The sequence below is a fragment of the Pectinophora gossypiella genome, chromosome 23 (assembly GCF_024362695.1).
Source record: "Pectinophora gossypiella chromosome 23, ilPecGoss1.1, whole genome shotgun sequence".
In the NCBI taxonomy this organism is placed as follows: Eukaryota; Metazoa; Arthropoda; class Insecta; order Lepidoptera; family Gelechiidae; genus Pectinophora; species Pectinophora gossypiella.
The window spans coordinates 12736-35823 of record NC_065426.1 but is presented as its reverse complement, the minus strand read 5'-3'; the positions used below and the strand labels follow the sequence as shown (position 1 = coordinate 35823).

The window sequence follows — 23088 nt, the reverse complement described above, 5'->3', positions numbered from 1 at the left end:
GACGCATATCGGGGGTGGGGTAATGAAGCTCGGATCGGTACGGGGTGGAGAGTGTCATACGTACCCGGCTAGTATTCATCTATAGTAAGAAGAGCGGTGTCTCCTAACACAGGTTTATATTAACTTAACAGGGGGCACCTGCTGCACCTACAATAATGTAATCGCTGCTGCAAATAAATATTTTTTTTTTTTATCGTGTGGTTGTGGGGTGGATGACCAGCCTCAGGTTCATGTAACGACTGCATACTTACATCAGTAAAGTAGCAACCGGGATCTATACAACTTATAACATTATTGAATAAATCATACAATTCTCGTTTTAGATTTCTGAACACGCGTATATTACTGGACGTGTACGCGCTACACGACGGGCCGTACTACTGCCCTTATCAGAACGAGTTTTACACGTTCAATTGTCGTCAAGTAAGTGCGACACATTACGAAAGCTCTGTCAAAAAACTCCCAAATAATATTTTCATAGTTCACTTCAACCCCTTTTATGTCACCATCATCGTCACTGGCCGCAACATCTTGACAGACGGTGGTGACCAGCGGTGGTGCAGCTGTCACTAGTTGCTACGGACCAACAGCAGCACCCTATCTTTTGTCGCAATTTTCATATTTATCCTTTTGTTTTACGTAAAATAAATGTATTTTTCCAGGTGTTATTTCTCCATTGGGCTGGTAAGCACAACATGTTGAAGTACCAACCTCTGCATATGATATACGACTACTTCGGTTCCAAGGTACATGCTATAGCAAGTGTTGGAAGTATGGCCGCCGCGCGCCGCAGTGGGAGGTGGTGGGGACATATTGACACAGCTGTGGTTTCCATTGTTTGCAGCTGGCGTTCTACTTCTTGTTCTATGGATTCTACAATATGGCCCTGATATTTGCTTCTATTTGGGGTGTATTTATGACCCTCGTATATTTAATTAAAGACCACGATTACTTGCAAGAACTCAGGTGAGTGTTATTGTGAGCGTGTCCGTACTATAACAACGAATAATCGATGTTTTTAATAAATGTGCAATAACATTGTAGGGATGCATGTTGTACCACGTACCAATACGATGATGTGGACGAAATTCTAAAGCTGAAGAGGATGGGGATATATGCACAAGCTTGCTTCCAATGTGAAGGAGAGAGCGACCGGCGCGTGTGCGCGGGCGCAGTGCTGCAGGACCGGTGCACCGCCGCGCGCATCATGACCTTCACCGACAACCCCTACATGGTGCTCTACAGCGCCGGCATCGCCCTCTGGGGTACCTCGCCACTCTTATTTTAAACTTATCTAAAAAAATGAACCCCTCCCTTCGTCACGTCATAACTTGAGAATTATGTTACCGATTTAATTCATCTTTATTAAGTTTTCTAATAGTATTTAGAAAGAAAAATTAAGGAAATCTTGCGGCACAGAGTGGTTGTTGTCTCCAGCGCTGCTGTTCCTGACGTTCTGGAAGCGCACGGAGCGCTACTGGCTGTGGATGTGGGAGGAGAACCTCGCCTCTAAACACCAGCTGTTCGGGTTCGTGCCTCCAGCTCCTTTGACACATTTTTGTGCACGCGACGCACCCGAGCCCGTCCTCACAGTTCCGCTAACTTAACCTAAATATTTGTCAACTCTGGTTCTTCACTGAAACAACTGCCTGTCTTATCTTCCAACCCGCGAAGGGGAAACCATCCCAATATAGGTTACAATTACATACCTACGAAAAGCATTTCTCGGGAATGTGGGTTTCCTCACGATGTTTTCTCTCACCGCTGAGCATGTGATAATCATTTATGATCCACACATGGATTCGAATACTTACAAATTCTAAATTGGTTTAGTGTAAAGGCCCGTGCTGGGATGCGGACCTGCAACCTCACAGTAGTGAGAGTCAAGTATTGTTCCAACGGGGCTTAGACGGCCCTAACCTGTTTAGTTTGTCACTGTGCTATGTACTAAATTATTTATACATTTCACGGCATGACAAAGACGAGGCGCCAATAATGTGCCGTCAAACCTACACAAGAGATACAAACAAAAGTGTTCTTGTTGTTGTATCGTGTGGGTTGTTTCGAGATAGTTATACAGGTGAAAAGTTAGGACTAGCCGCCAGCCCCCGGCGCGGCCCGGCCCCGGGTGCGGCCGCGGCGGGTGTGCTGCAGGCCAGTGCGGCAGTACGGCGCCGGTCGTGTGTTCCCAGGTCCATCGGCGGCGCGGAGTCCTTGAAGATGAACGGGTTTAAGAAGAAAAATAATACTAAAGAGCGTCTTGCGAATCGAGCAACCAACGTGTTAGTGGCTTTAGCTGTAAGTAATGTAGTTTATATTTACTTTAGATCCGTTTGCAAAAGCAAAAGCGATAACATTTTGAAATGTTTAGTCGTAGCATACAATAGGTGAACAATTAGTACGTATAATAGAGACACTCCGCCCCGCACGAAACGAGCTTGGTTACCTCACCCCCGATTTGCGTACCCACTTCAGTTCGTAAGAGGTAAGGTGGAGGGAGCTCGCGTGGACTTTCGGTCTCGCTCACACCCGTGTAGTGTATGTGTAAGAACGAACCGGGCACCCTCAGGCCTGTTGTCTTATCGTGTACCGGGTGAGAGCCCTCAGCGCTCCCCATTTGTGCGGCCAAGTAGTTGATACCAATTGCGGCAAATGTACAATAAGTCATGTCAAAAAAGGTGAGAAACAGATTTTTGTGTGGATATAGAGAGTCCGGGATTTGCAAGTGTGAGAGAGACGGCAGTGGGGTGTGAGAGCATGTTGTTGGCAGGCGGTGGTGGCGCTGGTGGTGCTAATGGTGGTGGCGGTGGTGGTGGTGTACGCGGGGCTGCTGCAGCCGCTCGCCGTCTACCTGTGGAGCTTCAAAGGCAGAAATCCTAGCAAACACATACCCGAAATGCCAAAAGTGTATAATGCATTGGAAACCTGCTTATTGATATTGTTGGCGTGTTGCACGCTGGCGATACTGTTTGTTTTGGAAAAGGTAACTTATTTATTATATTTTTTGTTTTTGCCGTGTGCACGCTCAGCCACAGAGCAGGTGCCGCACCAGCTGTGTGTGACGCCATCGCTGCCAGCCATGTTCTCTTTTCGGTGGTGTGTAGTGTACTGGATTATACAATACCATAATGTTATGCTCGTGTTGAAGCCTATTATAATTAGTATATAATAATTTGACTAGCTTGCCAAACTTTGTAAGCCGTAAAAAACAAATTTTGTAAGCCGTTGGTCCCGGCTATTAGCTGTAAAAACACCTCCACCAACCCGCAGTGGAACAGCGTGGTGGAGTATGCTCCATACCCCCTCCGGTTGATTGAGGGGAGGCCTGTGCCCAGCAGTGGGACGTATATAGGCTGTTTATGTTATGTTGTTATGTATTATTAAGGCATAGAGAATATAATTCACCACGCTTGCTATAGTACAGAGTGACAGGTAAGGCAGGGCCTCAAGTGTGCTCCAGACTCTTGTCATCATCATAACACCCTCTTACATATTACATATTATATTATGCATGTCAATTTCTTTTTTTTCAAAATGTTAAATAAAAAGTACTTATTGTATAATTTACAGAGCCTTCACCGAGTGTCGTGGACACTGACGAGTCTCGAGGGACATTTATCTTTTGAAAGATTTGAGAAGTCGCTCATCTCCAAATATTTCTTCTATAGTTTCGTTTTCACCTCCAGTTTGGTTGTGTGTTTTGGTTGGTTGAAGGTAAATATAATTTATTATTGAACCTTAACACAGACAGGCTGCTTTGATCGCCATGGACCCTATACGTAGTGTCAAGCCCATCCCACACCCATTGTACTACATGGAATGCAATAAATAATTGAAGATTGAATTGAGAATTAAGCCGAAGTTCAAAGCGGTACGCGTACACGAATCACTCCCACATATGTTTAGCGATTATTTACTGTTTCCTCTTCTCTTCTCTTCATTTATTTCATCTTTACTTCAGGAATAATTACTTTTCGCTATCTCTTTCTTTCTAATTCTAAGCTGCAATAAACTCTGAAACTAGAAGCATGTACAACAGTGTAGGTAGTTGTGTGTGTGTGTGTACATGGCCGCTGGTGTTGCAGGGTGTCTTCCACTCGGGGAACATGCTGGACACGTGGGACATCAAGCTGAACATCTCCACCCCGTGGAGCACCTACAACGTGGCCGCGCCCTTGAGGAGCATCATCCGTCGCGCCGTCACCTTGAATTGTCCATTCTTCAGCTGTTTCTACGAAGGGGTTGTTGTGTTTGTAACTACAATCCTATTCAGAGATGTTCTTGTTCGAGTCGTTACCATTATAAGGAGGTGTGTACAGACTTTCTAGATAGATTATCTTAGAGAGGCATATTACTTATTTCATATTGTACAAGCCATGATTCGTGATAATAACGTGTGTTCAATTGGCAGCAGAGGGAGGGGTGCTAAGGAGGAGCAGCAGGCGGCGGGTGCTCCGGTGAGCACGTGCGAGCGGGAGTACCGCCTGCCGCCGGTGACCGACCAGCAGGTGGTCGACGACTTCAACACTCTATGTGACTACAACACCTATAATAATATTATGATGCGCACGCGCTCCCGCCCGTCACTCGTGGGGCGGGGCGCGCTACATCGTCTAACTAGAGGTGGCGGTGGGGTAGGCCGAGACCACAGAATTCCACTTAAAATACCCCACCGACTACGTCACCGCCATACATAACACTACAAAGCTCACGAGTATATCACAATTGGGGTATCCATCGTAAGAGGCACTAAGTAGCCACACTGTTAGACCAACTCTTTGTTAGACCAACGTGGTAGGTGCTCATGCTTGAGGTGCATTTTGTTTCAGTCCTACAGTTGGCTCTGGTGACGTTGTTCGCGCCGATGTTCCCGCTGGCGCCGCTGCTGGCGCTAGCTGTGAACAGCTTGGACATGAGGTAACATGCTGCCAGCTGGTCGCACTGGTGGCACAATATGCAAGAGGGGTGACGGCAAAGTGAGCGGTGCCAATATGTTCCAGGAGCAAGGCAAGTATGTACACGACGCGCCACCGGCGGGCGCTGCTGTTCCGCTCGGCGGGCATCGGCTACTGGAACCACGTGCTGAAGCTCGTCTGCTACGCGGCGCCGCTCTTCCACGTGAGTGTGCGCCGGCCGCGTGTAGTGGCAGTGCGCCGGCGCTCAGTAACCAGCTAAACCATCTTGTCTCCCTCCAGGCGCTGACGTGGACGCGGACGCAAATATTTAAAAAGTACATGTGTATGAAGATAAACAGAGACGCGTACTTGTACAGGATGTTTCAACCAATTAAACACCTAATTACTATCACATACTTCAAGTTCGCGTATTTAATTCCGAGCAGGAAATTCGATTATGTTAGTATATCAATTATTATTTGATATATTGCCAGCTCCGTTTCAGATGAGTGGTTGTGTGGCCCGCAGCAGCTGTTCTGGTCTGGGAACGTATGGCATTTCGCATTTGGTCTATCCGTTTAATCATAGGTAACATACTTAATGCCACAGTTTTATTTTGATATCTTAAACATCCATTGTATACAAATAATTACCTAGTTTTATCGATAATTGGTAATTTGATGTTTGCGAGCAATGTGTACAAATGACAAAATAATAGCAATAAGTAATGCTCGTTAACCCCCCGGGGTGATCTGTGGTTCCAGGTGATGACGACGCACGCTGAATACATCCAGACAAATAAAGACAGGATTTATAACCAATACAACAAGAGTTTCGCCTATTGGTTTAACACGTCCGCGACTTATTTGATGTCGCACAGATCAGACGGCTGCAAGACATCAAGTAAGCAAACCGGTCGGCCGACAGAATGGCCAACGTTGCCACTACACACAGTTACACGAGTGCACAAATGTAGCGGTGATAGCGACCAGGTGATGTTTGGAAGAAAGAAAGAAACATTATTTCATTTCTCAAACGTCGGTAGCCCTGGTTCCAGGGTCACCATTGAGTCGCCAAGATACCTGAATTGCTCATGTAACCACTACATGACTGTACTTACATCAGTAGTCGGGACCAGCGGAGTTCCCTTCCGAAGTACAGACCATTTTACTTTCAAACAATCAGGTGATCATCCAGTAATGTCCTAACCAAACTAGGGATCACAAAGTGATTTTTGTGATATATCCTCACCGGGATTCGAACCCGGGACCTCCTTATCATGTGCCCAACGTTCAACAATTGGAACACCGTGGCTGCTGGCCATTATATTGCCGACGCGCTGCTCACCTGACACCTCACGGCTCATCATCGACTTGAAGGACTTCTTATCAACAATTGCTCAAATGTTCTTGTGAGTAGTCTGTCTTAGAACCACTCGCTATGTCATATTCAATTGTCGCCGACTTCGCTAATTGGTGATCGAAGCTCGGCACTCGCCGGCACATATCCTCTCCTGTTGACCAAGTGTTTATTGCAGCGTACCTCACGAGTATATATTACGACTACGAGATAATGACCATCGACGACCGTGGCCACGAGTGGCCGCACCAGTGGAACCACCTGGGGGAGAACTACACCGGCTCCACCACCACCCCCACCTACTACTTCTTGCAGAACTTCAAGTTCATATGCATACTGTTATACATAGTAAGTATACGTGTGGTGGTGTGTGGGTGTGTGTGTGTGTGTCGTGGACTGGCAGCTGCATGTTACACTTGTCGTCAAACTAATCGAAACATCTCACAAGTTTGTTTCGTAAGGATTATAAGAAAAATATATTTTATTATAATGATATATTATCATATAGCATCCCAAAGGGGTAAGCAGAGATATAAGTATAGTATATGCACCCACTCCACCCCAGCTATGTTTAAGGCTGCCCCCACATTGGGCGTTGGCCGAGCGTACGCGTTTCCTGAGCGTGCTGCCGGCGTCGGCGCGGCGCGGACGTCGCGTCAGCGCACCGTCTGCGGGGCGCGGGCTTCGCGTTGTCCAGCGCCGCACAAGCGCTGCGTGAACGCCGCGCAGACGCCGCGCTTACGTCGCGTTCCACGGGCGTTCGGCCGCCCGTGCCCCCCGCACACATTCCCCCCCGCGCCCGCTAGCATCTCAGTCAGCGCTTAAGACGCGACGTCGGCGCGGCGCTTGCGCAGCGCTTGCATGGCGTTCGATGGCGCGACGCCCGCGCCCCACAAACGGCGCGCTGACGCGACGCCCGCGCCGCGCCGACGCCGGCAGCACGCTCAGGAAACGCGTACGCTCGGCCAACGCCCAATGTGGGGGCAGCCTTAGGCTCATCCCTCAGTAGTAGGAGGCGAACCATTTGCTATTAACCGGGCACAAGTACAATACAAAAATATTTTTTTTAACAAAAAAACCGACTTCAAACGCAAAACTAAAAAGCAATAAATAAAATACGGTCGAATTGAGAACCTCCTCCTTTTTTGAAGTCGGTGAAAACGTGTAAAACCAGTGTTGTGTGTGTAGTGTATTAGTTTTTATTATTAATTATATTAGGGTTCAAAAATATTATGCAGTCGTATTAATAAAAACAACTGTCATTTTACAGTTGACAGTATCAGGTGTTTTTATGTTCGAAATTCAAATGTTTTTAATTAATTTGCAGCACCAGTGGCTGCAAGTTTGTGGTCCCGTCCACTGGTGCCTGTGGACGTGTATATGTATAGTTTGTATGTGCAGATAGTGTTTGCGGCGCTGGCGGTGGCGGTGTGGCAGGCCGTGCGCGGCTGCCCCGGCGCAGTGGCGCGGCGGCAGCAGCGCGAGCGAGTGCTGCGTCGCTGGCACCAGCACCGGCTCCCCTCCCTGCGCCGGCGCTTCCCGTGACACACGCAGCCCACCTCGTAGACAAATACTGCTTATAGCTACATAAAGTCAAAATCAAATCAAATCAAATCAAATCATTTATTTTGCAAAATAAACAGTTACAAACCATGCAAAAATAGTTTAAGTAGTACATAAGACTTCAAGTATCAATAAGCAATATAACAATAGTAACTACTTGATTTAATTAACAATACTATTGTTACGCTTTTAGATTAACAAATATGAGATTAAAATTAACTACAAAATTAATAAGAAAATAAACAGTATAATAATAACATGTCCTAAACAACAGCAGTCCATATTGCTTGTATTATTTGATTAGTCATTACTTTACAATAATTAAGACAATTAAAACAATACAAAAACAAACAACAAAGTATACATACATAAAAACTATATAAGATCAGTTAATTCACAATAGATCAAGTCAATCAATCATATAGATTTCCAAAAAATTCATTCAATTTATAGAAAGGTCGTTGTAATAGGAACTTTCTTAGTTTAGTTTTAAAGCATTTAATGTTATTTTGGTTTTTTATGTCTTTATTTAGGTGATTAAAAATTTTTAGCCCTATATACACGAAGCTTTTAGAATAATTAACGTAATTTGATCTAGGAGCGATTAGTCGACAACTGTCTCTCAGACTACGGTGTTGTACTTCTCCTAATGTTCGGTATTGACTTTTATGTTTGTAAATATATACACTTATAAGATAGATATACAATGAGATCACAGTTAAAATTCCGTGTTTAATGAACAGTGGGCGACAATGCTCAAGATAATGAGTGCCTTCTATGAGTCTTACTGCTTTTTTTTGTAAAATTAGAACAGAGTTGATTTCAACACTGTTCCCCCAGACCTCCAGGCCATATCGCATTATACTTTCAAAGTAAGCATAGTAAACCATCTTTAAAGTCGATATATCCATTGTACGAGATAGATGTTTAATAGTATAGCATGCGCTGGCTAATCTTTTGCGCATCGTATCTAAATGTGCTTGCCATCGCAACTGCTGGTCCATTACCACCCCAAGAAAACGTGTGCTAGTAACTTTAGCTATAGGAAGTGGTAGGTTAAAGTCCGCGGTATTGGAATGTCTTTTAAATGTGATGTAGAGTGTTTTCTCCAAATTAAGTAGAAGTCCATTAGTCACAAACCAGTCCGTGAGATTATGCCACACTATATTAACAGCATTAGTTAGGCCATGCAAAGATTTATCTTTTACAATGATGCTTGTGTCATCTGCATACAGATAAGATGTACCGCAAGTAATATTATACGGTAGGTCATTCATAAATACAATGAAGAGTAGGGGTCCCAAAACTGAACCCTGCGGGACGCCGCACACGATATGCCGTTTTTCAGAGTTAATATATTCACCACCAGTCGTAGCCACTTGGACATATTGTTGACGGTCCGACAGATACGACCGCATGAGTTTAAGAGCGGGACCCCTAATACCATAAAATTCTAATTTATCCAGAAGAATTGAATGATCCACACAGTCAAAAGCTTTACTAAGATCACAAAATATTCCTGCACACATATCTCCATTATTTAAGCCTTCAAGTACGTCTTTAGTTAGTTTACATATTGCTGTGATTGTGTTAAAGTTCTGTCGGAAACCAAATTGTTGTCCAGAGAAATAATCATTGTTGTTAAAATGCTGTTCGATACGCTTAGCAATAGCTTTTTCAAAGATTTTGGCTATGACTGATAGCAAGGATATCGGTCTATAATTATTTTTATCCGTTTTGCACTTTTTTTTATGCACAGGTATCACTTTAGCTACCTTTAGTACCTTTGGAAATATACCTATTTCTATACACTCGTTGAAGATAAAGCACAGCTGAACGCAAAGAAATTCAATGAATCTCTTGATGATCCTGATACTTATTGCATCAGGACCACAAGAATTAGTATTTTTCATGCTTTTTGTAATGCTGATTACTTCCAGTTCATCTATAGGTCTCATAAACATCGATTTACAATTATTAAATCTAGTTTTGTGTAAATGTTCCTTGAATTTGTTACTTCTTTGATCAGTAGAGTTTAGATTATTTACCTTTTTACCGATTTTGACAAAGAAATCATTAAATATAGTACTAACCTCAATAGGGTCACTAATTCTAACCTTATTTTCTACCAATACAATGTTATCTTTCTTAGTTTTACATCCTTTATTTTCATTAACTATCTTCCATATGACTTTACTTTTACATTTAGCTTTTTTAATTTTGTTTTTAGTATTTATAATTCTAGCTGTAGATATAGTACGTTTTAGTATAGTTTTGTACAATTTTAAATATATATTTAAGTTAGCATTATTTCCATTTTTCCTTTGTTGCAGCATGAGCGACCTTTTTTTCTTACTCGATATTTTAATTCCTTTACTAATCCAACTTTTAGTTATCCTATTGCATTTAATTTGTTTCTCAGGAAAAGATGCGTTTGTTAGACTATTTATTATTTTAATAAATTTATCCATTTTATCATTAATACAGATATTACTGTGTAGAAACTCCCAATTTGTGGCCTGCAATTTTACCAAAAAAGATTCAGACGATTTCTTGGTGATCAGTCTAGTTAAGAAAGTATTAGAAGTCTGCGGTTTTACAACATTAATATCAAGAAAAGTTATCATCTGGGCATCATGGTCCGAGAAAGAGCACGGTATTACACATGCGTTTACGTTATCATCAACATCCGTCAAGATATTGTCAACAGTAGTACGACTAGTGGCAGTAACTCGCGTATAATCTTTGATAGTTGGCTTCAAATTATGCTCCAATAAAATTTGTAAGAATCTTTTACTATTACTTGTATTTTGTTTTGACGGATGTAGATCCACGTTAAAGTCGCCACACATAACAATATGATTAACCTTATTTTTTAATAGGAAATATTCCAGTTTGTCAAAGAAATCTGTAATGCTATACTTGTGATCATTACTTCTATAGACAGTGGCTAGAAGTAAGTCATTGTTATTAGGAGGTTTAAATAGTAAGTTAGAGACCTCAAATATATTCTCTTTACAAGCATTTTTCACTTCAAACTGCTTGCATCTAGAGACCAAGTCATTTCTCACAAATATGATAGTTCCACCACCTTCACGAAACGATCTAGAAAAATTAGCACCTATAGTGTATCCAGAGATATGTATTGCTTTATGTTCATCCGGTTCCAACCACGTCTCAGTCACACAAATGAAACAAGGTTTGACGTCAAGTTCAGCTTCAATAAACGCTTCCAGACTCAGTAGCTTATTACATAAACGATTAATGTTTAGATGCATCACAGTAAGATTGCTAGAACAAGAGTTTGTGTTAACCGTTATTGCCGGTCTAAAAAAGCATGGCCATTATAAAAATTCTCATTAATTAATTTCAATGTTACATTTAGTGCACTTGCGAGCTTATACTTTCCACTCCGACGGAGTCTGTAACCATCATATTGGAAATCGATGGGTTTTAAATGCAGATCGGCAGTTTGTATATGCACATTACTAAACGAGTTGAACCCATTCGATAGCGCTACGTTGAACTTAGCCACATATTCATTATATTCATATGAGTCTGGTGATACACTATACGGAATATTACATAGTATTATATTTGTATTAGTTAAATTTTTAATACATTCTTCTATCTCGATCATCACTGCTTCTACCGGTTTATTATAATAGTCATTTGCTCCACACATTATAATGACACAATCTTTCATTGTGAATGTAGAAACCTTAGTTGTTATATTTTGTAATACGCGATCTGTTGTACCATTGAAAATTATATCAGCTGTGCATTGGTAATCGCCTTTCCGAATTTTTGATAGAGGGTAAATAAGCTCTGTACCGTGGAAATCAGAGAGCAGCAATAGCTGAGGTCTTCTTTCAGCTTTTTCTTTGTCTTCCTCCCTATTGTTTTGATTGTCACATCCGGTTGAATTATTCATACTGAACCTACTATGTCCATTCATGTAGTCATCAAATCTAGTGGCCAGTTTATCAATAGCATTAGAGCAATGATTGATTGTATCGCATAATGGACCATTATTTTTTAAGTCTGAAATTTCTTTAAGTAGATTTAAGTTTTCTTCAGTTGTATCGGTGACAATCTGTTGTATTTTTCTAATCTTTATGTTTAAGAGCCTTATTTTCTTTTGTAGTGCTTTAATTTCTATGCATTTTTCGTGTAATTTCTCCTGGTCTTTATTGTGATTTGACAATGAATTCTGTGATGAATTTTTATTTAGTATTTGCATTAGTCTTTTATTGTCATTTTCCAGTTCCGTAATTCTTTCGTAAAGTTGTATATTTTCTTCTGTTGTCTTTTTAATTTTGGATTTTAGAGGGGTTATTATTTCAATAGTGTCTCTTTCATGATGTGTTGTATTAATTGTGTCAGAATGCTGTTTCAAGTAGTTAATTTCTTTTTCAAGAATAGAGTTTCTCATTTTTTCTTCCAATAATAATTTCTTTAAGTTATCGTTTTCTTCATTAAACTGTTCTGCATTGTTTTCTTCCGTTAAGGAGTCAAAGCTATTATGTGTTGGTACATTAATTTTGGTCTGTGCTAGAATATCACTCTCGTTAATCCTTTTACGCCGTGTTAATCGTTTACAATCTGTGCACACAAAACTGCTTTCTAGTTCTTGTTTCTTGAATATAAACTGTTCCCTTGTTATTTTAAGACAGTTATAGTGAAATGCAGCTTTACACTCAACACAGTTGAGGAGATCAGCAATGGATACATGATTGGAGCAGATAGCACACTTCCTCATCACGCTTGAATACGATCCGCACAACATAAGAAATAAAAAAGTTAAAATTAAAAATCTTTGGCCAAATTCAAATAGCCTCTCACCACGATATTTCCGCTTTAACGGAGAATTTGCGATAGCGTTATCGTTTCTCCGCAGATACCGTGGTAGCAGGATAGTGATTCACCGCAGCGGCGGGAGCGCGGGTTGTCGTAGGTCAGGAACTCCAACGGTTTTTTAGAATTCGGCTATAAATTTGGTTATATCTTTTGAATCACTGCACTTTTTTGAAATCAGTTTTCACAGTCACTTAGAGCGTAATATGACAAAGGCTTTTATATAAAATAATTTGTTAGAGATCCATTTTTTACACGTATTTTCACTAGATTTAACGGAGCTGTTCAACAATACTACCGCTTAACTCAACACTTGACGGACGACAATATTATAAATATATATATTTTTTCTTTTTCACCCTAAGCACCTATGGTCGTGGTAACAGGGCCGCCGCCGGTCGGGATAAATCGACCAGTAGTAAACTTGACAAAGGTCGCGAGGCGTCGTTTCGCTGGATGTAAATGCACACAGCGTTGACAAGGAGTCCCTGAACGCCGGTTGTCGCCACCACTAAGGGGACCCTGAAACTGAAGCTCAAGCAAATAAGCCGAAATAATATTAAACAGCACACCATTAACAGAAACAACGCACACCGTACACGAATCCAAACCTAACCTAACCTAACAACAACCCTACTACAATATCAAATTACTATGTACACACAATATTGTTAAATACCTATATCAAAGCATTTACAAAACAATGTCAAACAAAAAATCACAATACAATCAGTATTTGAAAAATATATGAATCGGTACTTCGTTGTAGCATTTACTTGGCATCGACTTCAGAATTATAAAATTAATGAACTTATTAAAAATACGTACTTATTACTTTGTGCGAAGTAAATCTATTTATTGCTTTTTAGTTTTGCGTTTGAAGTCTGTTTTTTTCTGTTAAACATTTTATGTCATTTTTGCGATTTTAAGCGATGGTTAGACCGAGCAAGGATGCAGAGATTGACGACATCAGACAGATTATCAGATCTATCAGATAAATCTATATACATATAATATATGACACACACACACACACACACATATACACACGTGTGATTGTCAGTGGAAGCTGCTGTCATACATACTCACGCACACATATACTATATACACTAGATTTCGCGTGGTGTCCTGTTTGTTCGAAACTGCCCCACCTACCTCTTCGTATGGCGGCCATCTCGTTTTTCCGCCATTTTGTTTTTTTTCACCGGCGATAGAATTTGACCAAGATTTAAATAGGTGTCGTGGAAACAAAAAAGTTCCAGGTGCAGTTTGCCAGGCCGTAGGATGTCTCCCTGATGCGGAGCAGTTTTCAAAGATGACGTTCCGATCACACTCTACATCATTTTTACCCCCGAGACATTTTCTGGAAAAACAAAATTTTGTGTGGCGACCATCTTGTTTTTTCGCCATTTTGTTTTTTTTTTTTTTTCACCGGCCATTAAATTCGACCAAGATTTAAATAGGTCTCATGAAAGAAAAATTGGTTCACGTGCGATAGTTATGCCAGGCCGTAGGTTGTCTCTCTGATGCGGAGCAATTTTTGGTGACCAGAAAGTATTTCCGTACTCTACATGACGTTTTGAGCAAGCGCCCCATACATTATTTTTACCCAAAGGGGCTTCTTCTAAAAAAAACAAAATTTTTTATGGCGGCCATCTTGTTTTTCCGCCATTTTGTTTTCTTTTACCGGCGATTGCATTTAGCAAAGATTTAAATACGTTTCGTGAAAGAAAAATTTAATTGTTGATTGATCGATTGAAGTGGTTCAAATGTCCACACATTTGTATTACTTTTGGTGAATCACCTTCATCACTTAAATAAGTAAATAAGTATATTAGCAAACAGTAAATAAGTAAATTAGCAATCCAATAATTGATAACATTGTGAGTGGTTTTTTTCTATGCAGATATGTGACCGTGGCTTCCTAATAAATCGCAACAGGGAGGGTGGGGGGGCGATTTTATTGCGTTCCCGGCATCCTAGACGCACGAGAGAGGCCTTAAAATTTTCGTAAAGACTAGGGCTACCATATAACGCAATAAAATAGAGAGACTTTTATAACATTTTGTTGCAGTAGACAGATATTTCGAATTTTCTTTGCTAAGAACACGAAAAATACACAAATACTCAAAAATGTTTATTAAATACTATGAAACTGCAAAAAGAATAACGACCAGAACAAAATCCAAATCCTACCCACACCCGACACAAAGAAAATTGGAACATAATTATATCAAAACCTAAACATATAAAAACCAAATAAAAAAAAACGCAAACATAACTAAACCCAAACACAACTAAACCCAAATCAAAATTAACCTAACAAAAATTTTACTTAACCTAACAAAAATTTTACTTAACCAACCAAAATTAAACCAAATTTAACAAAACCCAAACCTAACAAAACCCAAACCTAACAAAACCCAAACCTAACCAAAACCCAAACCTAACAAAACCCAAACCTAACCAAAACCCAAACCTAACAAAACCCAAACCTAACAAAACCCAAACCTAACAAAACCCAAACCTATCCAAAACCCAAACCTAACCAAAACCCACACCTAACCAAACACAAACCTAACCAAACCCAAACCTAACGAAACCCAAACCTAACGAAACCCAAACCTAACGAAACCCAAACCTAACGAAACCCAAACCTAACCAAACACAAACCTAATCAAACCCAAACCTAATCAAACCCTAACCAAACCCAAACCTCACCAAACCCAAACCTAACCAAACCCAAACCTAACCAAACACAAACCTAACCAAACACAAACCTAACCAAACACAAACCTAACCAAACACAAACCTAACCAAACCCAAACACAAACCTAACCCAAACCTAACGAAACCCAAACCTAACGAAACCCAAACCTAACCAAACACAAACCTAACCAAACAAAAACACAAACCTAACCCAAACCTAACGAAACCCAAACCTAACCAAACACAAACCTAACCAAACACAAACCTAACCAAACCCAAACCTAACCAAACCCAAACCTAACCAAACCCAAACCTAACCAAACCTAACCAAACCCAAACCTAACCAAACACAAACCTAACCAAACACAAACCTAACCAAACCCAAACCTAACCAAACACAAACCTACCCAAACCCAAACCTAACCAAACCCAAACCTAACGAAACCCAAACCTAACGAAACCCAAACCTAACCAAACACAAACCTAACCAAACACAAACACAAACCTAACCCAAACCTAACGAAACCCAAACCTAACCAAACACAAACCTAACCAAACCCAAACCTAACAAAACCCAAACCTAACCAAAACCCAAACCTAACAAAACCCAAACCTAACCAAAACCCAAACCTAACAAAACCCAAACCTAACAAAACCCAAACCTATCCAAAACCCAAACCTAACCAAAACCCACACCTAACCAAACACAAACCTAACCAAACCCAAACCTAACGAAACCCAAACCTAACGAAACCCAAACCTAACGAAACCCAAACCTAACCAAACACAAACCTAATCAAACCCAAACCTAATCAAACCCAAACCTAATCAAACCCTAACCAAACCCAAACCTCACCAAACCCAAACCTAACCAAACCCAAACCTAACCAAACACAAACCTAACCAAACACAAACCTAACCAAACACAAACCTAACCAAACACAAACCTAACCAAACCCAAACACAAACCTAACCCAAACCTAACGAAACCCAAACCTAACGAAACCCAAACCTAACCAAACACAAACCTAACCAAACAAAAACACAAACCTAACCCAAACCTAACGAAACCCAAACCTAACCAAACACAAACCTAACCAAACACAAACCTAACCAAACCCAAACCTAACCAAACCCAAACCTAACCAAACCTAACCAAACCCAAACCTAACCAAACACAAACCTAACCAAACACAAACCTAACCAAACCCAAACCTAACCAAACACAAACCTACCCAAACCCAAACCTAACCAAACCCAAACCTAACGAAACCCAAACCTAACGAAACCCAAACCTAACGAAACCCAAACCTAATCAAACACAAACCTAACCAAACACAAACCTAACCAAACCCAAACCTAACCAAACCCAAACCTAATCAAACCCAAACCTAATCAAACCCAAACCTAATCAAACCCTAACCAAACCCAAACCTCACCAAACCCAAACCTAACCAAACACAAACCTAACCAAACACAAACCTAACCAAACACAAACCTAACCAAACAAAAACACAAACCTAACCCAAACCTAACGAAACCCAAACCTAACCAAACACAAACCTAACCAAACACAAACCTAACCAAACCCAAACCTAACCAAACCCAAACCTAACCAAACCCAAACCTAACCAAACCTAACCAAACCCAAACCTAACCAAACACAAACCTAACCAAACCCAAACCTAACGAAACCCAAACCTAACGAAACCCAAACCTAACCAAACACAAACCTAATCAAACCCAAACCTAACCAAACCCAAACCTAACGAAACCCAAACCTAACGAAACCCAAACCTAACCAAACACAAACCTAACCAAACACAAACACAAACCTAACCCAAACCTAACGAAACCCAAACCTAACCAAACCCAAACCTAACAAAACCCAAACCTAACCAAAACCCAAACCTAACAAAACCCAAACCTAACCAAAACCCAAACCTAACAAAACCCAAACCTAACAAAACCCAAACCTATCCAAAACCCAAACCTAACCAAAACCCACACCTAACCAAACACAAACCTAACCAAACCCAAACCTAACGAAACCCAAACCTAACGAAACCCAAACCTAACGAAACCCAAACCTAACCAAACACAAACCTAATCAAACCCAAACCTAATCAAACCCAAACCTAATCAAACCCTAACCAAACCCAAACCTCACCAAACCCAAACCTAACCAAACCCAAACCTAACCAAACACAAACCTAACCAAACACAAACCTAACCAAACACAAACCTAACCAAACCCAAACACAAACCTAACCCAAACCTAACGAAACCCAAACCTAACGAAACCCAAACCTAACCAAACACAAACCTAACCAAACAAAAACACAAACCTATCCCAAACCTAACGAAACCCAAACCTAACCAAACACAAACCTAACCAAACACAAACCTAACCAAACCCAAACCTAACCAAACCCAAACCTAACCAAACCCAAACCTAACCAAACCTAACCAAACCCAAACCTTACCAAACACAAACCTAACCAAACACAAACCTAACCAAACCCAAACCTAACCAAACACAAACCTACCCAAACCCAAACCTAACCAAACCCAAACCTAACGAAACCCAAACCTAACGAAACCCAAACCTAACGAAACCCAAACCTAATCAAACACAAACCTAACCAAACACAAACCTAACCAAACCCAAACCTAACCAAACCCAAACCTAATCAAACCCAAACCTAATCAAACCCAAACCTAATCAAACCCTAACCAAACCCAAACCTCACCAAACCCAAACCTAACCAAACACAAACCTAACCAAACACAAACCTAACCAAACAAAAACACAAACCTAACCCAAACCTAACGAAACCCAAACCTAACCAAACACAAACCTAACCAAACACAAACCTAACCAAACCCAAACCTAACCAAACCCAAACCTAACCAAACCCAAACCTAACCAAACCTAACCAAACCCAAACCTAACCAAATACAAACCTAACCAAACACAAACCTAACCAAACCCAAACCTAACCAAACACAAACCTACCCAAACCCAAACCTAACCAAACCCAAACCTAACGAAACCCAGGACTGCGCGTTCTTGCGGTCCGCCGCTAGCGGAGGGCGCAACACCTTTGGAGGCAGGAGCCTGTCCTCTAGACCCGCCAACTTCGCATCGATCATGAAGCCCACCTGGCTTATGATCTGCGCGGCAAGGTCTCCATCTTTATCGGACGTGGCTCTACTGCTCTCAGGCAGCGGCGGGTTCGTCCTCTTTGCCGGCTTAGCGCGTGCAACTTGTAGGGCCGGCTCAGGGCGCGGACCCTCAGAGGCCGGGGTCTCTGTGAGAGATGCAGGCGCTGGCTGCGTCCCATCCTTAGATGCGCCCAGCGAATTCTTCACTTGGCGCATCTCCAGCCGAAGGGTCTCGATCTCCTTCTGCTGGTCGTCTAACGCTTTCTGCAGGCGGGTGTTCTGCGCCTGCAGATTACGCGTTTCGTCGTTCGCCGACGTGGCGCGGAGAACGTCTAGGACTTCCACGATTAATTTCGTGGAGTCCTTCAGGGCGCGCACGAAGGTGCCTTTCAGTCGGCCGGATTTGCAAGCCACGTTCTCAATGATCGCGGCTGCATCCTTCGCCTTCTGATAGAGGTCGGCGACTGTTTCAGGGCCAGGTTCCAAGCCAGAATCGGTTCTCGCCAACTCCGACTCCGTTACAGAGCCGCGGAGCGAGAACACCCTCTTAGCCGATTCGGCCACCTCCTTCTCGGCTTGCAGCATGAGCTCTTCCCGCATGGCGCGGTTGAGCTCAGCTTTAGCCTTGGCAAGGCCAACGTATTCTCCTGTGGTGGGAGGGCGACCTCTACCTCTCTTGGCCCGCGCCCTCAAGACAGGCGAGCCGCGCGTCGTTCCCGACGCTCGGTCCTCGTCGTCAGAGGACGGTTCCGAGAGCGAAACTGGTTTGCGCTTGCGCCACAGTTTGCCCTCTGGGAGGGAGGTCACGCTCTCCATGGAGCGTACAGTCCGTAGACTGCTCGCTTCATCCGAGGATGAAGCGAGGCTAGGACCAGTCCGTCTTTGCATTCGCTGGGCGTTCAGCCCAGGGGAAGCATCATCAGCACTTGGTGCTGGGGTCGAGTCAGGTGTTGGGGTGCGCTCCAGCGCCACCCGCACTTCGGAAAGCGCGGATGGAGTTGACGCGCGAGAGTCAAGTCCGGGTTGGGCGTTGGACGCCGTTTCAGTCTCGGGTTTACGGAGGCTCTGCGAGCCTACGGAGCGATCGCAGCCCCCCCCCCCACATACGAATGGGGGCCTTAAACTGGATTCACCGGTTTCCCGGCTGCCAGCGTGGGTAATCTTATTTTGAACCGCTTTTTTCATATTTGTAGCTGTACCTCAGCAGGCGGTCTCTTTTATTTACCAGGGTGAGCTCCCTGGGGTGCCCTAACGGCCTGAGCGTCAGACCATACAGCCCCTCGCCGGGCACCACAAACTTAGGCTTACGGTAATTTTTTACAGAGGTTGTCTTCCTCGCGGCCCCCTCCGCTCAGTGCGAAGGCGGCCCCCGCTCCAGACAGCGTTGCGTCTGGGCTACGGGTCGGACCGACGGTGGCCGAAGCCATTGCCCGGCATTGCTGCCGGACCCGCCGCCCCTGCCAACGGTGGGGCCGAAGCCCCTGTCATCTGGCCGAAGCCAGAGACGCCGTCGGATAGTCGCCCTCCTGTGTTCACTCTGCGCACCACCTCGTCCCTGCAGAGGGCCACGAGCGAGAGCGACTCCACCACGCTGTTTTGGTCCGCGCCGGCCGAGGCCGGTACCCCCCCATTACTGGGGGGGCATTGCCCTATCCGCCACCTGGGGACGCGCCCGATGGGAGATCAGCAACTCCACACGGGAACCTAACCTTTTTTTTTTTTTTTTTTACGAGGAGAAATCCATCATGGATACCCAGCCGCCCGGGGAAAGCGACTGGGTTATGTGAGACTCCTACTCACTAAAACTCCTCGGTGTTCAGCAGCCTTTGCCTATTGGCGGGTGTGCGGGGACGTTTGCACACTCTTCCGTGCACCCGCCGGCGCCGTCCGGAACGGACGCTCCCAGGGTTCAGGGTGGGAGGAGTGCAGTCCACCCTGACCTCCGATTTTATGTGATCTGCCGGAACACACGACAGACCACATCCTCCGTGAGCCCTTGATGGATTCGAGCGACGGAATTTCCCCGCTTCCGCCGCCCGAGGGCTTGTTGACCGGGCAAGAGTCGGCGAGCATTACCCCCCTTCTCCGCCCAGTTTGCCAACGTCGGATAGGATCCGAGAGGGGGACGTCCCCTCGGGTCCGCTCTGTTGCCTCCTTCCGCGCCACCACGTCCTCACGGAAGGAGACCATCAAAATTCAGCGTTCCCCTGCCGCCAACCACGGCGTTGACCATGGGTGGCAGCAGGAGGCCGCTGCCAACCACTCAACATCTTGTTGTTGCACCCACGCCGGACGGACCCCCGGCGTGTTTGGCTGCTCTAACAGCCGCTGCCTCCATCTTCGCAGCAGGCTGTGTTGAGCGCACTCCTCCCTGTGGCCTGCCATTACTGGCCGGTCGTTAATTGTATAGGATCGTTTGAAAAACTGTGAGAAGCCTTCCCTGTTCGTAGGTAATTGAGAAAATCTTGAGTGAATCCTCTTTTCCTCATGCCAGAGAAGGAAGGCCTACAAGTGTCTACAGGTTCAATATTTCCTAGACTCTTGGTTAAAAGAGCCTGCGCCATCTTCGAAACGTATTTAAAAACTATGGGTTTGAAAATGATTTGGTTTTGGGAATTTCTCTTTAGAAAGACGGAGTTAACATCTTTTCGTTGAAACCATTTTCCCCCGTAATTGCTGATTTGTTCACAAATAGATAAATCATCTAAATACGTTCCAAAAATGGCATGAAAAACGACTTGCGCTGTCTTGATAGAGTCGCCTCCACTTCTGATCTTGAAAACCAAAATATCATTGTTTACCATCATACTAAACAATTTTAACATAGTAGAACCAGAGAAACTCCAAGAAAAGTCTTTTGGTTTTGTATTCCACATTTGAACATAAGCTAGGAGAGGAAAATAAAATTTTTGAGTCGATCTAGCAGTTGTCATAATGAGGATATCCCCTAATTCCTTTAAGATGCCTGCTACGCTTCCCGGGCTTCTTGCTTCTTTCAAGCAGTTTATTATTTCAGAGGCCATTGGTAGCATCTGTAAGCTATTTAACAAAGAGGAGCTTAGTTTATTGTAATATTTGTCCTCCATGACTAACATTATGGCTTGGCTTAAAGGCCCCAAACTTCTGATAACACCAGTGCGCCGTTCTGGTGCAAAAGTGATTCCTTGTAGTAAGGGAACATGATGGTTGTTGAGACCGTATTGAGTTATATTTTGCGTTAGCTCCCTACTCTTATCCATTCTTCCCATTGGCTTACCAGATTGATCCCTTTTAACTCCCCTTTTAGCTACATTCTCACGAATTTTGAATCGCGTTACACCAGTCCTAACTTCATCAAAGCATGACTTGAATAGTGTCATTAACTCCACTATAGGCGTAGCTATCAAGAAGTTGAATTCTATTTTCCTCTTCTTTACTTCATCCACTATACTAGAAATAGACAATTCAATTCCCAATACAGTGCTGGTGTATGCCTTGTACTTATTAAACCCTGTAGGATCATTTAGCTCTTTCCTCAGACAAGTAAAAACTGTCATTAGGCATCCAGCTACTTCATCTGAAGTGTCTATGTCTACAATTCCTTTTGCCATCTCTTCATTTATTTTGGCTAGGTTTGCTTCTCCCGTAAATTCAAGAATTATATTTATTACTTTTATAGTCTTTTTAATTTCTTCATCTCTTTCTACCAGCTTTTCTTGGGGTCCAACATCCATTTTTTCTGGTTCAGAGCGAGCAGAGGTTGATGCCATCTTGGAAATAGTTTTGTTTGGTTAATCAATCTTTAATATTTCAATACTATCTGTTTCTGCTACGGGAACCTAACCTAACCTAACCTTATTTTTTTTTTTTTTTTTTTAACGTTGGGAAATGCGTTACGCATACCACGCCGCCCGGGGGGACGACGTGGTTATGTGGGACTCCCCGGGAAACCCGGTATACCCACTAAAACCCAACGGTGTTCCTCCTCGCCGCCATGTGGCGGGGATGCGGGAACGCAATTGCACACAACCGCGTCCCCGCCGGCGGATGCCCTCTTGGGCCTCAGGTTGTTAGGTTTGGGTTTGGTTAGGTTTGTGTTTGGTTAGGTTTGGGTTTCGTTAGGTTTGGGTTAGGTTTGTGTTTGTGTTTGGTTAGGTTTGTGTTTGGTTAGGTTTGGGTTTCGTTAGGTTTGTGTTTGGTTAGGTTTGTGTTTGGTTAGGTTTGGTTAGGTTTGGGTTTGGTTAGGTTTGGGTTTGGTTAGGTTTGGGTTTGGTTAGGTTTGGGTTTGGTTAGGTTTGTGTTTGGTTAGGTTTGTGTTTGGTTAGGTTTGGGTTTCGTTAGGTTTGGTTAGGTTTGGGTTTGGTTAGGTTTGGGTTTCGTTAGGTTTGGGTTTGGTTAGGTTTGGGTTTGGGTAGGTTTGTGTTTGGTTAGGTTTGGGTTTGGTTAGGTTTGTGTTTGGTTAGGTTTGTGTTTGGTTAGGTTTGGGTTTGGTTAGGTTTGGTTAGGTTTGGGTTTGGTTAGGTTTGGGTTTGGTTAGGTTTGTGTTTGGTTAGGTTTG

At 43.1% G+C, this 23088-nt stretch overlaps 1 protein-coding gene and 1 long non-coding RNA gene across 2 annotated transcripts; one reads left to right on the top strand and one right to left on the bottom strand.

The window, feature by feature from the left end:
- The first annotated feature begins 1995 nt into the window (after positions 1-1995).
- On the top strand, positions 1996-7799 carry LOC126377447 (anoctamin-7-like). The gene is made up of 9 exons (XM_050025182.1): positions 1996-2298; positions 3571-3714; positions 4086-4309; positions 4412-4533; positions 4830-4917; positions 5001-5118; positions 5660-5798; positions 6433-6602; positions 7656-7799. The coding sequence occupies exons 1-9, from the start codon at positions 1996-1998 to the stop codon at positions 7797-7799; spliced, it is 1452 nt and encodes a 483-aa protein (XP_049881139.1).
- Positions 7800-15497: 7698 nt separating this feature from the next.
- LOC126377496 (uncharacterized) lies at positions 15498-18328 on the bottom strand. The gene is made up of 4 exons (XR_007567866.1): positions 18229-18328; positions 17839-17864; positions 16283-16534; positions 15498-15567 (listed from the first exon to the last, which is right to left on the bottom strand). It is a non-coding gene; the product is annotated as an uncharacterized LOC126377496 (long non-coding RNA).
- Positions 18329-23088: the final 4760 nt, after the last annotated feature.

Excerpts from the sequence above, each read along its gene's own strand:
- LOC126377447 (XM_050025182.1), top strand. The coding sequence starts at position 1,996 with ATGTGCCGTCAAACCTACACAAGAGATACAAACAAAAGTGTTCTTGTT. Across the intron at positions 2,299-3,570 it reads ACGTGTTAGTGGCTTTAGCT|AGCCTTCACCGAGTGTCGTG; the intron begins GTAAGTAATGTA and ends TATAATTTACAG. Across the intron at positions 3,715-4,085 it reads TGTGTTTTGGTTGGTTGAAG|GGTGTCTTCCACTCGGGGAA; the intron begins GTAAATATAATT and ends CTGGTGTTGCAG.